Source organism: Cladophialophora immunda (genome assembly GCF_000835495.1).
Source record: "Cladophialophora immunda strain CBS 83496 unplaced genomic scaffold supercont1.6, whole genome shotgun sequence".
In the NCBI taxonomy this organism is placed as follows: domain Eukaryota; kingdom Fungi; phylum Ascomycota; class Eurotiomycetes; order Chaetothyriales; family Herpotrichiellaceae; genus Cladophialophora; species Cladophialophora immunda.
In genome coordinates, this window is record NW_015622546.1 from 1574449 (window position 1) to 1590232 (window position 15784).

The following is a 15784-nucleotide window of genomic DNA, read 5'->3' on the forward strand; positions in this document are numbered from 1 at the left end:
AAAAGGTTGGGACTGAATTAAGAGTTGATTATGCCTATTGCTGGCAAGACAGCAATGTTGACGACTTCGAAATGCCGGAAACGCCCAGTCCAGAGCCTCGACCATGGTTGCGCAGGGCTCGGGTACGGCTCAAGCTGCTCGCATTGTTGAAAGTGGGATGCTGCCCGAACTTGCTCGACGGTAAATGTTTATCTTCAAAGCGAGTACGCGAGAGCGAATGGTCTTTGGCCACAGTGGGAAGGGGCTCTCTCAAAAAGCGGCTTTCGATGTGACGAGCGTACGAAGTCATGGGTCAAGGAACGCCGACAGCCCTCTGGGGAAGAGGGGAAATGCATACTGCGTCCGGTGATATGCCCTGGAGTATTTGTGGAAATGGAAAATGGCCTTTCTCAGCTAATGGAGTGCGCAGAGCTGGAAACCCCTATCTAAAAAGGGGTGCCAGATTACAACATCGAGCGCAAGGTTATACACCAGCTTCCGCCTCAAGATGGCTTGACATCCCCATCGATGAAATGTCGGCTGCTCAAGTCTGGAAATGGAAATGGATTCGGAGATGTTCTTGTTTTGCGACGGTAGAAGTGGCGACTTGACGGAGCATTTTGTATTTCTTCGACACTCTCCGAGATAGATACCAACAGGATCGTCGGTGCTTTGCTTTTGGTCACTTCTCCAGAGGAATGGCTACTGACTTGACGGACTGCTCAAAGACCAACTTTGCGAACGAGCATTAGCATTGGTGAGGCACTGGACGACTTCCCTAAGCACTTCCCCAAGCTAAGTCTTGTGGCGGGAATCAGCCTCCTATTGCCTCGAGTACCTAGTACGACAATGAAATATCGCATGGCACAACTCGTGTTCGGGAGACTTTGATTGCCAAAACAATTGTGCAACGTACTGCCTACCGCAAGATCCTGTGAGTCAGGTCGAAGAGAGAAAGGTGGCCGATGTAGCCCTTTAAGTTATTGTGAGTGGTACGAGACATCAGCTCCGAGGCGGCGGTTCCAGAGAGCAATGCTGGATGTTGAGGAGGGACGCGGAACGTCTTTCACATCCCATCGAGTCAACTTGATAATGATCCGAGTCAGGAGACATCAGACAACTCACGATGATGAAATGTTCCGATGTAAGGAGCATCGACTATGGCTCTCCCGGTAGAGTTGCGCTCATATTCCCCGACAACGAAGGTATCCCGGAGTCTAGATAATCGAGGTCAAAATTGAGGTCGTCAAAGCTCACACGGTTGTCCAAAGCTGTTTGCAGAGCTTGGAGGTTGTTCTCCAGTAATCGCAGCTGTCTGTCGAAATGTTTCGCAGGTACATTGCCCGCTAAGCTCTGCTGACGAAGGATGCCGACTATGGTATTGAGGGCAGACAGGTCTTCGTCCGTAAATAGGAGAGCGTCCTGGTTGGGATACGTGAATGACCGCAGGGTTCTAGCAAGGTAAAGTGCTATGGCGGCAGTAAAGGCGTAGCTAGCATCAAAATAGGAATTGATGACTGCACGTGTTTCCAATCAGTATTTTCTCAAAAATGGAAAACCCAGAATACTTACATAGTGCACCTTGGTATTGCAGCCACTCCAAGATACCCGCTGTTTCTCGCGCAGAATCCAGGATGGCAATGTAAAATGCTCGCAGCATCGACTTTAACCCTGGATTGGCGTCGATCGTCTCCGAATATTCCTTGCTCCGGACTTCGAAGCTGTCATTATGAATATTGACTAAAACAGGCCTGAGTAGTACAAGGATGGTCTAAGCCTAGTCAGCAAGAATGACAAGAGATCTTCGTGGTGAAGAGAACTGACTTGATGGTAGATGAGATGTAAGTTCGCGGTCACTCGGCTTGGGTTTAACCCCGACCCTTCAAAACTCCTAGCGAGCTTCAACTTTCCCGGGAGCTCCTGCTGCCAAGCGATTAAGCCTTGGTGAAATTCATCCATCTTGTCCAGGTGTTGTTGCGATAAAGAATTTCCCAGGTCAAAATCGAACAAAGAAATATGAGAGTAGGGATTGATCGCGGTGCCTGCGTAACCATACAACGAAGAATAAGCCTGGCCTCTCAGGCGCATGAGTTCCAGGTGCGCATTGGACTCTTCGGAGTCAAAGAACTCCATCATTGAGTCACCAGAGATACGAGTGGAGTCGGCATATTCAGTGGTGATCTCATCGTCCAGGATACCCCACGGGCGGCCTGTGGTGGAGGAAGTAAGTCTAGGCAAAGGGTCAGCTTGTTGTGAAGAGGTAGTTGCGCTACCACCGTACAGGTCCTGATAATACACCGTCCAGAATACCCGCCTCTGGTGTTCGCTTTCAGCTATACGGAGATCCGAACCTTCCGATAAGAAGTCTAAAGAGCTTCGGTGCAAGCCCAGTGAAAGGGCCGCACGCAAACCAAGGCCATTGTACATGTAGGCGGTGTTGATCTTGTTCATTGAAAACGCGTAGACTGCAAGCAAGCACAAGGTCTCAATGTACAAGACGTCAGGATTCTCGGCCACCTGCTGAAGAAATGAGACGGATTGGTGATAATATTCGGCGCCGGGTGGTTCCTTGTCGGGAGATGTCGATGACCGGCTTAATCCCAGGCCATCATCGGCGGGGGTGTATCCATTGCTGTTGTATAGCTCCCCAACCGCAAGTATGGCAAGCCAAAAGCATAGCCAACCCCGATCTTTGCTTCGAGAGGAATCCGGATTCTGATACATTTGCGTTACCCTGGCGCGAATGTGTTGTCGTCGAAAATAATGCTGGTCGTGGCCAATTGCGAACTCAACGCATTGAAGTAGATGTATGCTGTGGTTGTAGGGCGGCATGCGAATCTTTACTGGTCGGCTTGCCTCTGATTGAGCCGAGGGATGGGATACTTCGGTGTCAATTGATATCTCCAACCCAGGGTTCATCAAGCCAGAGTCTAAGTGTCCCAGAGATGCCCATGATGGATTGAAAGAGGCCTCATCGAATGGATTAAGCTGGAGCTTCTGCACCGCAACCCAAGCAATAAATTGCTCAACAAACGTGCGGCAGGAAGGACTAGCACGATAGGTTTGTCTTGAAACTCGTCTTGCTTGGTCCAATCGACGTGAGCTGAAATCTTTCTCGGAACGTCTATAGCTCCCGGTTTTCGCTGTCACCGATAGCGAGGCTCCATTAGCAGCAGTAGTTGATGTTGGATGATCGTCCTTGAGACTGTTAGAAGGCGAGACAGGTCCCTGCTGACTCGCTGAATTTCGTGACTTGCGAGGCGGCGGAAAGATACATGGCGAATCGGAAAGCGTGCAGTTTCTACACGGAACACCTAACCCCCAGGTCAGTGTCATATGCATCATGATATATCTTGTGCATACCGCCTAGGCACTTAATCCTTTTCGTGTGACATCGTGAGCATCTGTAATGAGCCGTTAGCGCTTCAAAGCTCAATCACGTCGATTTTGAGTGATGAGACTGAGAGGGTAGACAGACGCTTGCTTCCTACGTGGAGTGTAATAGATCGGCTCCGGTCTTTGTACACTAGGGGTCTCATTGAATGTCACCGACGAGAGAGAAGCCGGTATGGACGGTGTCTGCCACATTGTCGTGAACACGATAAGTTATCATTTCCCAAGCAGGAAGCTGCTCTGTAGAGCATCATCATAGAGTATGGAGAAATACCCGGGATGCCCTCATAGTTCAGAGATGCATTTGATGGGACTTATCTTGTCTGAGTGTATGAGATGTGATATGATAGGACTCAAATGCAGAGCCTGGACCGCCGAGCGGAAATGTACGACTGCAGCCGACAGGCCGCCACGTGACTACACTAAAATGTCTTGGCAAGTTCAATAAAAAGATTAGTGCTGACGCTTAATTGTGCCTCCTTAGAAGACGACAGCCCCAGATACAAGTCAACTTAGCAAAGGGTGCTTGCTGTTTCTACGTTTATTGCTTAGAGAATCCCGTCTGATGCACACGCCTGGGATCATGCCCTGTTCGGCCAAACGTTGTGTCATCGAAGAAGTTGGACGCTTTTGAATTGAAAATGAGCTCTCACTTATGAACAACGGTGGCGATGGTGCATCCTAACAGACACATGAACATCTAGGTATCTGTCTCAACAGACACTGACCAGGCATGTCTTCGGATACCCACGGTCTATCTTTCAAGTCCTTCACGCTGTGCAGGCCGACGCATCTGCGTATTCCATAACAACGCTCTTGGGTTCAACAAACACACCCAACGGTCGATAATCTATGTTGTATCCAAATGCTTGCGGTCCGCCATATTCCAAACCTCTTTTTGTGTCTGACCATCGCGGCGAGCAAGTGATCCCAAGTACCGTCACAAGCAACCCGTATCGAAATTCTGGAACCCCGAGCGCGCATCCTGATTGAGTGTCGAGAACGGAGATCAGGTCGGGAACTGTTGCCAGGTATGTTTCGGTTCCGTCATCGGCGATATGCTTTGCATATATGTTTTCGTTCTTAAAAGGGATCTTGACCACCCCTCCTTCAGCAACTGCAGCTCTCTCGTAACTCTGTTCCTCTTCGTCTTCGTCTGTTTGGGCTATGGTTATCTCGCCATAAGAATGTCCTTTGAAAACCCTTCGTTCGACTGCCACTATCTTCCCTCGGAAGAGGATCTTCGCTGTGGTTGGGCCGCCAACTTCGTCGATAATTTGTTCTGCAACAGTGTGAATGGTGCTCTCCTGTTGGGCACGGGCCACGGTCCTGCCAATACGCCAAGAGAGCGAGAGAGTGTTGATGACACCATAAGATCTCACACGGTCAGTCGTTGTGGGCTTGGCTGCCATGCCCACTCGAGATCCCATCTCCGAGCAAGAAGCTCGCAAGGCTCGATCAACTATTTCATCGTCAGGCGACTTTGTCATGATGATTGTTTTACCGTCGCCTGATGCAATCGCGCACGGTGTCAGCTGCCCACTTTCGTGGACCGCGATTGTGGTTTGCCAATATGTCGGATATGCTCGACCTGATACCGAGTCAGCAACTCACAGATAGTTGTGCGGTGCGCAGACGGAGCACAAACCCATCCAGTCTGCGTCAATCACTGGTCTATTGAACGCCTGAGAAGAGCCGATTAGCAATGGCTCTAAACCGTTGGCTCCTCCGATCTCTAAGCCCATGACAGCATCGAATGATTTGTGGCCTAGATACTCCATCAGGTCTGCCACGGCAGTTATGCATTCCGAAGAGTTCAATCGCTCAATCGACACTGCTGGCGATCCCATCATACCGCCCCCTATTATATTGTCAGCGGCAGGAGAGGCAAAGGCGTGTTCCATCGGACTCACAGTATACGAGCGCATCCTCCCGTAAGGAGGAGCTATCGATTATACGAACCTTGCCTCCTGCTCGGACTTGATCCCGAAGTTTGAGGAATTCAGCTTTGGGTGAACCGCCACCAGCACAACCCAAGATGTAGCATCCTACACTGAGCCACTCCAGATCGGTTTCTGAAACAATCCACTCATCGACACCAGTGTCCGTATTTCGTCTGACCAACGGCCGGTATGCGTCAAAATCGAACTTGCCACGGGCAATTTCTTCCTTCGAAGACAATGAGATGTCCTTGACCTGGTCGGCAAGAGTTTCACTTGCGTCGTCTTCCGCCTCAGGGAGGGTTTTGCTGTCAGCGACATAGTCAAGAGACAGATCTCCGACTGCTTTGACCAGGACGCGGATTTGTCCAGAAACGTATGGTATCGGCAGGGTGTCGATTTCAACCACGGTCACGGTACTTGAGTCGGCTCCTCCCTTCACGGCTTTTGCAACAGCTTGGGCTTTTGCGTCCTCTATGACTTCGGATAAGGACATATCTGTAATGCTGTAAATAGCATCCACCGAGCCGCAAACCCTCGATATCGCTGCTCCAACAGCGTTCGCCACGGAATGAAAATTTGGTACCACAACCTGCGACACCCCTTCGAGTTCCAGCGGACAGATAACAGAGCCTCCACCAACTAAAAGGACCGGCAATGGTGCTGGGGTGAGCTTCAGTCGGTCGATGACACGCTCAAGCATCTTCTTCGTCCTTGCACGAACGCGCTGTATCATTTCAGGCTGGATGTCGCCAACCAACTTTGGATCTCCAACTGCAAGGCCGCCAGCAACCGCAACGTCGGTGGCTGTACAGGTGTCACCGCCAAATACCCTCGATTTAGTGGTCAGCTGGTATCCGACCGAATCCGGCCCGATGGAGACATCCGTTCCACGCTCGCGTATTATTGAACCTCCCCCGAGGCCGATCGATTCCAGGTGAGGCATAGGGAAGTTCATTGTCACCCCTGCTACACTGACGTAGGCCGAAGCTGCACGCGGAAATCCTGATGGTAAAAGGACGCCGCAATCCGTTGTTGTACCACCAACGTCAATTACAATTGTCGACGTTCGTTCTTCGCCCTGTAGTCCCAGTTGCCCGAGGCCAAGATAGGCAGCTCCTCGCATAGAGTTTGTGGGACCTGAAGAGAATGTCTTGATTGGCAATTTTGCGGCCGAGACGGAATCGAGGACGGTACCGTCGTTCTGCGAGATGAATAGAGTGCAGTCGAGCTTCAGCCGCCTCATAGCAGCTCGAAAGCCACGAATCGTGCGTCTCGCAAACTTCAGAATCGATGCATTCAAGATGGAAGCGTTTTCCCGTTCCAATAAACCGATATTCGAGACTTCGGAGGAGCAAACAACGTCGACATTGCTTAGTCGCTTTTGTATTATGTCGCGAACGCGGCTCTCCTGGTGGAAATGCTGGTCGATGGGGGAGAAAATCCCCGAGATCACGACGGCGTTGATCCCGAGCCTCTCAATCGCCTCACACTCTTTCAGCACTTGCTCTTCGTTGATCGGAGCTTCTTGGGCGCCGTCAATGTGGAGACCTCCGTCGACATACCCATGGTAGCCGTGAAGAAGGTCAGCCAACACTGGAGGAAAGTCCGAAAAGGGAGGGATATCTCTGGTATAACTCCTGGACAGCCGAATGACGGCGACTTTCGACAGTCGGTGTACATCCCGTTCAATGACCGCGTTCAAGAAATGTGTTGTCCCAACAATGAGGCAGGAAATTTCTGAAACCCGGTCCTTGGCTTGTTTCAGCACGTTCCCTACGGCCGTCTCGATCCCATCAGTGACGTTGGGACTTGTCGTTGGTGTCTTATGCCAGGCCAGCACTCCACGATTGGGCTGATGAACTGCGTCCAAGTCAAGAAGCACAGCATCTGTATTGGTGCCTCCGACATCGACACCAATCCTCAGAGCTCGCTTTGCCCGGATTGAACCCATTAAACTGTGAGACCGGTCCGGAAAATAACGATGGCTTCAGGAATCGAGAGTGGTACCGTGTACAATTTATCGTCGAAGACAGCTCACAAAGGCAATCCTGTTTAGTCCCAGGAGGGCGACTACGCATATGGCCAGGCAGTGAGGTTTGGCATCAATATGTAGGCGAGGCCATCAAGACCATGTACAACTCTGTCATATTCCTGACTAAGACTTCATTGTCAGTTGCCAATTCCTCTCACTCAAATGGAGTTTGAAGCAAGACCAACAAGTCTAGAATACGACTTCCATGCACCCGGAGCACGACCTCCAGAAATGTCCGAAGAAAAAAGGTTGATCCGTGCCAGCCTTGACCTATCTTTGGGCGATTTAACTATTTCATTTGTGGCAAGAACCTCCACTGATAGGTTCAGATAGGCATGTCGCCAATGTCCGCAGCCTTCGATACTTCCTCATTGGTCGACTCCTCTCTAAGATAGGTGACAGCGATCAGTGCCCCACAAAACTAACTGACAGAATACATCCCCGTGGGTTTGCCAGGCGGCATCTAGATGGTAGTGGCTACTATCGAGGCAGTCCCCGTATTCTTGAGTGTCTGATATTTGCTCTCCACAACGTTGATTTCTGGTACTGACATGAATCTAGACTGCTTTTTGGGGACTCTCGATACCAGAACTACATTTACTTCGTGTTAACAAGGGGTCCTCAAGAGAGTTCCCTATCTTCGCGATATCGTGTGTTTGGGCGAACGATAACGGCTTTTTTTGTCACTGGAGGCTAGTGCCACTTGTGCACAGCAGCCAGCTGACGGGGTCGCTATATACATCCCTCGGACAGTCCACGAACATCAGATCCTTCTTCCCTCGAACACTACCTGCTTGTGCGACCGGCATCACATTTCACTCCCAAGCCTTCCACGATGAAGATGCCAAATCTCAGACCACGTTCTTTCCACCTGCGGCTCCAGGGTGAATCCTCAATTTGGATCAACGATGACATTCGACCGCTCCCTCCTTCACGTCGCCTTTGGGACACATGGGCATACATCTCATTCTGGGCTATCAATCAGATTGCCCTGAGTAACTGGCAGCTTGGAGCATCCCTCATTGCAGTCGGTCTGTCTGTCTGGCAGACTATGATCGCAGTTATCATCGGCAAGCTTATTATCGCTGGAGTCGCGATCTGTAATGGAATGATTGGTGCAACCTGGCATATTGGATTCCCCGTCATGTCGCGTGGCATTTGGGGTGTCTGGGGATCCTATGTCATCATCATCCAGCGGATTGTTCTGAGTCTAACCTGGTTCTGTGTACAATCCTGGACAGGTGGCCTCTGTGTCACGGCAGTTCTCAGCTCCATATTCTCCTCCTTCCAACACATGAAGAACACCCTGCCCGAATCTGCCAATACCACGACGAAATCATTGACGGGCTGGATAGTTTACAACATCATTACGATACCCATGCTCTACATCCCTCCCGAGAAGACCCGACGGCTACTGTTCATAATGAACTTGATCTCTGTTACCACGCTCATTTCAATGATGATATACGTCCTGTCGACTGCAAAGGGCGGCGGTCCACTGTTGTCAGCGCCTGCGGCAGCACAATCTGGCAGTGAATTAGGCTGGGCAATCGTGCAGGGTATAACAACAGTGATTGGGGGCATCGCAGTGGGACTCACAAATCAAACCGACTACTCTCGCTTCGCCCGCCGCCCAGGCGACCAGATCTTTGGCCAGTGGTTCTCCATCCTCACTCTGGGGACAGTCCTGCCGCTTTTTGGGTGTCTCACAAGCTCAGCATCCATCAAGCTCTACGGCCAAGCTTACTGGAATCCACCTGATCTGCTACTCCGTTGGCTTGATGATGACTATAATGCTAAGTCTCGAGCCGCGGCTTTCTTTGGTGGCTGTGGACTAGTGGTCTGCCAGCTTGCAATTAACACTATCGACAATGCATTTTCTGCTGGAATGGACATGGCTGGTTTGTTGCCAAAGTACTTCAACATCAGGCGAGGCTCCTACCTGGCTCTCATCCTTTCCATTGCCATGTGCCCGTGGGAGCTGCTCGCCTCGGCTGGGACTTTTATCAGTGTCATGGGCGCCTGTATGTCTCTCTTCTTCTTCCTACGCAGATTTCCCACCCTCTGTCCAGCATAAGCACCATTCAAACAAGCTTGCTAACTATGTGCATGACAGACTCCGTCTTCCTCGGACCCATGTGTGGCATCCAGATCTGCGATTATTTTCTGGTCCGCTCTCGCCGGATGAAATTGTCGGACCTGTACAGACCCTCCCCATCCGGCATCTACTATTACTTCCACGGCGTCAACCCGCGCGCATTTGTGGCATGGATCTGTGGTTGGGCTCCCCAGCTACCCGGGTTCATTGCCAACGTCAATCCAACCGTGCATGTGCCAAAGGCTTGCACGGACATGTTCTACCTCGCCTTTCCTCTAGGCCTCGCCATCAGCTTCACGCTGTACTATGGACTCAATAAGGTGTTCCCACCCAAGGGTCTCGGCGAGTACGACGATGTCGACTATTACGGCACCTTCACAAGCGACGAGGCTGCCAAGCTTGGAGTCTCTCTTTTGGAAGAAACACAAGGCCAAGAAAAGGCCGATCAATTTGGCTACCCTGTGAGCCAGAAGGTCGTGGAGGCGGATATTTACGAAAGGAAGACTTAAGAGCGGGCGGAGGACATTGTGATTCAAGCATTCTCGAATGCTTCGTTCTACACCTGGCTTAGAGTCCGTGGTCAAGCAAGTCAGTGCTTGTGCCTAGTTACCTGTATACAACTTTCCTCAGCCAGGAACCCCGTGCAATTTGAGAAGAGCCATATCTACACGGCCTTGTGTGTTTATCCACTCGCCGCGAGGCAGCTCCAAGACGATATCCCTTGTCTTCTGCTCCCCTCTCTGCTTCCACTTATCATTGCCCGTCATCACATCCACCCACTAGCTTAGCCGCTCTACTCGTATTGCACAGGTGGTAGTTTAAGCGTCAATGTAAGCTTAGATGACCTCCGTAGCGCATGCGTTTGCATTTCGCCCTCATCTGGGACCATCTCCGTTTCCTGGGCCGAATCTCGCCCCTGCGTCCTTCTCTGTGGCGCTCACGACTGCCTCAGAGATTTGTATTCTCTCGGCTACTCCATTGCTAAGATGTTCGCCCGGTTCAGTGCTTCGATGATGAGATAAGCGGGAGAAGGGCGAATATAGCCGGAATGTTCCGAAGGTTGGAGGATGGCGGTAAATTTGGACTATCAGGGACGACATCCACTCTTCGACGCCCGGAACATTGGTCTTGTCATCCTGGCACGCCCTTTTGAAGCCGTGAGCTGAATTAATAGATCATCTAAACGTCATGAGAAGACTTAAGCGTCCGCCTCCATACGACCGCGTACCCTGTCGCTTAAAAACGCTTTAAGCCCAGCATGAGCGACTGGCCTTTCACATCTTTGAAGCCTTTTGCCTTGAATGCGACTAAATCTACTCTTTACCACACGCATTTGGAACACAGTCCTACATTCAAGACGTCTTCTCGTGCCAGCGAGCTGTCTCTCGATGGTGTAAACAGGGTTCACAAGCGACAACGTGGTTATATAGCGAAAGCACAATACTCAAAGAGGCACCACAAAGTGTGAAGAATCTTCAGATGAAATTCCAGCAGCCAGTTCATCCTGTAAAGCAAGCCATGCGACGATAGAAGCCTGAAAATGTTCGTTTTGATCTGTTTTGGAGTAAAGAATTTCTTGCCGCCATTAGCTCGAGAACACTATACCTGAGGTTCAACATCACCCCTCGCCGTGATGATTATCAAAGAATCTGAAGACGATCTACCCTTGGGCCACTTCAGGCTGAGTACTACGCTTCTAGGACTTTTGTGTCGGCCGGCTTCCGCAAGAAGCTACAAAACTCAAGAGGCACGAGGTGGAGGGACAATCCGATAAAGGAAGAAACGGGACCAACAGCCATCCGAGGGAGCCGCAGGGTAAAGTGAAAAGATGGAGAAGTGACCAGAGAAGTCTAGAAATTCGAGGCCTCCACGAGATCTAAATAATATTCCAGCATTATTTCAAGATCAGCGTTGCCGCCTAGGTGGACTTTCCATGCAATGCTCCGCAAGGCTGAAAAAGACGGGGCTTTTGGTTGAACAAGACTCCGCATTCCTTGAGCGACTGAGATCCAGCCCACCAGCCCCTTCGACGATCTGCTGGCCCGAGCCTTGTCGGCTTGATCCCCGGTTGACCAAGACGACGCCGGTGTTCCGCCGCCATTGTTATTTAGCACGGCCGCCCAATTTCTCCCACGAGAAGATGAAGAACAACACGACAGAGAGATTGCTATTCAGCCAGCGAAGGCGAGCGTCGTCTGAACATTCTTGCGTGTTCCTCTGATGATGAAAACGGGGCTAACTCCGACCCTTTCACCATGATAGCTGGCCGCGCACGCAGGAGGCTAGTCAGGCCCTCTTGACATGTTTATCGGTAGGATATCGGCCCGTGATAGGAGTCAGGCCGAATGCAGCCTATAGACCAATTACGGGAACATAGCCTTTAGCGTTGCATATGCATACTGAAGACGCTTTCAAATGAGACCAGTGCTCGCATGCGCTATCTCTCATGCCTGTTCAGGTAATTCGCGACCCGTGGCGACGCCGGTGCGGCGATGATCGACACGCCAGCCATTGGCCTGTCGCATGGTTCGACGGATGATAGCATTGCCATGGGGTCACAGGGCCCATTGTTGCTATCGGATTGCCCAACGTGGAAGGATGGATGAGACGTCTCTGTAAGTCCATTGGACCAGTTGGCTCTGATTGTCGTCCCGATAGCTATGGGGCATTTGATAATAGACCAGGGTCGTGGACAATGCGGCACACGAGAGCAGAGCGGATAGGTTTCCGACTCTGCGGGACGGGGTTCAAGACTCGAGTATACTAACAAGGGTGAGAGAGCTATGTCCTTAGCCTCGTGCTTCACCACCTCAAGCAACAAATAAATGTCAATCTGTCCCCCCGGAGGTTGCAACACAGTCGATCGAGTAAACCGCCATTCCAGCGACTTCTCGCAACTCATCCTGCTTCACTCACATCTGCCAAGGTGAAAGGAAGTCTACCTCCGGCCATGGCAGACGGGAACCGCAATGTGGTCCCTGGGACCATCCATCTCGTCGACACCGAGGCCGCTGAGCACTCTGGCAAGAAGGACATTGTCCTCAACCCACGCCCGAGCTCAGACCCGGAAGACCCCTTGAACTGGACCAAGAAAAGGAAGCTGTGGGCCATCACCATGGCGTACATCTACATTCTGGGCATTGGCATGTCCACAACCGTGCAGTATTCGATCTTGACCAACATAGGTGAGGCAACCGGCATCACAATTGCCGATATCAATACCGGAACCGGTCTGGTAAGCTTGTCCATACCGAAATATCTGGTTGGTTGTCCATTCTGACAGCACTCCAGCAATTCTTGTTCGCGGGCTGGGGATGTCTGTTCTGGCAGCCAGTGGCGCTTACATACGGACGGCGAGGAGTGTATATCCTGAGCAGTCTGTTGGCGATCGGCCCTATGATCTGGACCGTTTACACGACCTCTACAAGTATATGGTGGGCCCACCGCAGTCTCTTGGGCCTCATTGTTGCTCCAGTGGAGTCACTGGGGGAAATTTCCGTCTCCGACCTCTTTTTCGCCCACGAGCGCGGCAATTACATGGGTATTTATACTCTGCTCGTGTTCGGCTCCAATGCGCTGGCCCCTTTTTTGGCCGGGTTCGTCACCTACTCCATGGGATGGGAGGCGGCCATCTGGTTCGGAACCATCATCCTCGGCGTCTGCACCGTCATCATCTACTTCGGGATGGAAGAGACCATGTACTTCCGTCAGACCATCGAAGGCATTGACGAAGGAGCTGCAGAGGTGACCTCCGGTGTGGAAACGCTGGGGGAAAAGACCGATACTGTCTCCAAGAGCACGCCTCTCCAGGAGCCAGTCTCTCCCATTGCCGAATCCATCCGGGTAAAGAAACGAACCTACTGGCAGAAGCTGCAGCTGTTCAGACTCGACAAGGATCGACCTTCAGTGAAACAGATGTTCATCATGATGGTCCGACCACTTTGGATGTTCTTCTACTTCCCGAACGTCGACTGGGCCGGCTTCCTTTACGGTGCCTCACTGTGCTGGTACAACGTCCAAAACGCCACCATGGCGTTGATTCTGAATGCTGCCCCTTACAACTTCTCTGCCAGGGCTGTTGGAATTTCTTATTTGTCGCTCCTGATCGGATGCTGCGTCGCCTGGTGGTGGGCAGGATGGGCTGGTGATGAAATCGCCATCCGAGTCGCCAGACGCAACCGGGGCATACGTGAGCCTGAGCACAGACTTTGGCTTCTGACCTTCTCCGGGACACTTGCAACAGCCGGACTCATTCTTTGGGGTGTGGGCGCAGCTCACCAGATCCACTTCATGGGGCTGATCATTGGCCTTGGTATGACGAGTTTTGGCATTGTGAGCGGCGGAAGCACTTCTCTTGCGTACGATGTCGACTGCTTCAAGGAGATTGCCGGCGAGACTGTGGTTCTAGTTATCGTCATTCGCAACACGGTAAGTGTGCTCTCTCTCCTTCCGACCCTGGCAGAGGATATAAAATGCCGTTTCCACAAAAATTGTGACCTGCCGCTGACTTTTCATAGATGGGCTTTGGCATGAACTACGGGATTACTCCCTGGTTGGAGAACACCGGGACGCAGAACTGTTTCATTGCCGTGGCCTTCCTCTGTCTGTTCTGCAACTTCAGCTTCCTGTTCATGACGGTCTGGGGGAAGAAATTGAGGCGCCTGTCCGCGAAGAAGTACTGGGAATATGTGGACACGTTGATTGTTGGGGCACATTAGACATCCGGTTGCCCCGGTCCAAGCTCACTGGCAGCATATGGATGATGAAGGAAGCTCGAAACAGTGGGATGAATTGGGGAGACAATGCACTGCCCGACTGTTGGAGGAACAAGGTAGACCGGAGACTTTGAGGTAGAGGAACGAATACACCTGTTTGAGTCCGACGAACAATCCTCATGCGCAAGAAAATAGGGTCTAAATGCACGCTCCACATACCCGATTGAAATGTTTGTAAACACAGCGAAAATGAACGAATGTCCAGATATTGGTAGAAGCACAATACTTCTTGCAGCGAACAAAGTTGAACTTTGGGAAATGCTCGTATTGCAAATGTACATCACAACCAAGCTAAGCCTAAGTAGAGCCCGGGATAGGGGGATCGACCGCCTAGTAATAACGGACACGGTAGTGGCGCTGCGGGCTATCCAACAATTACGAGTACTTGCTCCAGGGCCATTTTCCAGCCTAGTCCCCTTGGTGGTGCCGATCTACTTGGCTAAGTAAACCCCTCAAACCAGCTCGTACTCCTAGGCCCTTCTTTTGCGAGTTGAGAACAACCCGTTCGATGACGACAGCTATCAAGCCAGCCGTTGAACCAAGGAGATTCAACTCCTCAGTCTTGCATAAGGAAGGGTAGTGTCCAGCTACTGTCGCCCCGTCAATTTCCTCTCTAGAGCCTTATCAAATGTCGACAACGATAACACAGTACTGCCACTCTAAAGCTCTCTTGCCTGATAGGGAAATCTATCCAGAAGCTACGCCTGACGACAACGCTTTGTTATCCGCACAAAGCAACACCGGGTGGCAGGAGAATGATCCTTATCGGTAACAGCCCGACACTACTTACCACCGGAATCAGTCGTCTGCGGCTCGGACACCTCCAGAGGCAGTGGATCTTCCAAGACCATGAATTGATATCAGGGCGCGGCGAGTCAGTATGAAAAAGGTTCGATCGCAATGCTACTGTAGGACGAATATCAGAGCAGCAACCAATCAGTGACCATGGCTAGGCATAAACTTGGTTGCCTCTTCTGGAATTCTCCAAGTCCGAATCCATATCCTTACCATTCTATCAGCCCGAACAGCCCAGAACCCCGCATGTGGATATCACCGCCAGCAGGCGCCTGACGCCTTTCCCTGTCACTGGCCAACAGAAGATACTTGATTGATTTCAAACCAATGGGATTGGTATCCCCTGCCCGAGATACCGCTGATCAGCGCCTGACCATCGTCAATCAGGAGTTCGTCGAATGCTCCGTGTCTCAGCGAACGTATGGACTGAAAGCCGGAAAGACGGCCGAACGAAGAAGGTTGAAAGCATCGAATCTCTATCGCTAACACGGGAGCAGTACAAATGAAGTTGGCTGTCTGAGACGGTCATCACGTCTTGACCCCGTTGATATTCTTTGTATCTTCATCCTCCGTGGGCCGGATAACAATATCCCAAGTGTGCAGCGCCTTCAAACGGCAGTCTTGGACATACATCGAATAGAGTCCTTCCGAACTACTCGAGAGAAGAGCAGCCTGTGAGGCGATTTCGTCGTGGTGTTTCAATATGAGTACAATCGATACCCCTCCCAAGGACTATCCATCAGAAATCACCGGATATGCGGAGCCATGG

General features: G+C 51.3%; 3 protein-coding genes across 3 annotated transcripts; 1 reads left to right on the forward strand and 2 right to left on the reverse strand.

Annotated features, from left to right (window-relative positions):
• Window positions 1-243: 243 nt before the first annotated feature.
• On the reverse strand, window positions 244-3705 carry PV07_10111 (uncharacterized protein). The gene is made up of 6 exons (XM_016397418.1): window positions 3458-3705; window positions 3343-3383; window positions 2261-3293; window positions 1804-2209; window positions 1552-1750; window positions 244-1496 (listed from the first exon to the last, which is right to left on the reverse strand). The coding sequence occupies exons 1-6, from the start codon at window positions 3565-3567 to the stop codon at window positions 1138-1140; spliced, it is 2148 nt and encodes a 715-aa protein (XP_016244609.1). The 5' UTR covers window positions 3568-3705; the 3' UTR covers window positions 244-1137.
• Window positions 3706-3994: 289 nt separating this feature from the next.
• PV07_10112 (uncharacterized protein) lies at window positions 3995-7576 on the reverse strand. The gene is made up of 3 exons (XM_016397419.1): window positions 5286-7576; window positions 5021-5233; window positions 3995-4963 (listed from the first exon to the last, which is right to left on the reverse strand). The coding sequence occupies exons 1-3, from the start codon at window positions 7264-7266 to the stop codon at window positions 4143-4145; spliced, it is 3015 nt and encodes a 1004-aa protein (XP_016244610.1). The 5' UTR covers window positions 7267-7576; the 3' UTR covers window positions 3995-4142.
• Window positions 7577-7883: 307 nt separating this feature from the next.
• Window positions 7884-10156, forward strand: PV07_10113 (uncharacterized protein). The gene is made up of 2 exons (XM_016397420.1): window positions 7884-9371; window positions 9464-10156. The coding sequence occupies exons 1-2, from the start codon at window positions 8183-8185 to the stop codon at window positions 9952-9954; spliced, it is 1680 nt and encodes a 559-aa protein (XP_016244611.1). The 5' UTR covers window positions 7884-8182; the 3' UTR covers window positions 9955-10156.
• Window positions 10157-15784: the final 5628 nt, after the last annotated feature.

Bases quoted from the DNA above. Each gene is read 5' to 3' on its own strand.
- PV07_10111 (XM_016397418.1), bottom strand. From the start codon at position 3,567: ATGTGGCAGACACCGTCCATACCGGCTTCTCTCTCGTCGGTGACATTC. The intron at 2,210-2,260 runs GTACGGTGGTAG...CCCTTTGCCTAG, and splicing joins ACGGTGTATTATCAGGACCT to ACTTACTTCCTCCACCACAG. The intron at 1,751-1,803 runs GTCAGTTCTCTT...GACTAGGCTTAG, and splicing joins TACATCTCATCTACCATCAA to ACCATCCTTGTACTACTCAG.
- PV07_10112 (XM_016397419.1), bottom strand. From the start codon at position 7,266: ATGGGTTCAATCCGGGCAAAGCGAGCTCTGAGGATTGGTGTCGATGTC. The intron at 5,234-5,285 runs GTGAGTCCGATG...ACAATATAATAG, and splicing joins GGAGGATGCGCTCGTATACT to GGGGCGGTATGATGGGATCG. The intron at 4,964-5,020 runs GTTTGTGCTCCG...ACTCGGTATCAG, and splicing joins GATTGACGCAGACTGGATGG to GTCGAGCATATCCGACATAT.
- PV07_10113 (XM_016397420.1), top strand. From the start codon at position 8,183: ATGAAGATGCCAAATCTCAGACCACGTTCTTTCCACCTGCGGCTCCAG. The intron at 9,372-9,463 runs GTATGTCTCTCT...TGTGCATGACAG, and splicing joins TATCAGTGTCATGGGCGCCT to ACTCCGTCTTCCTCGGACCC.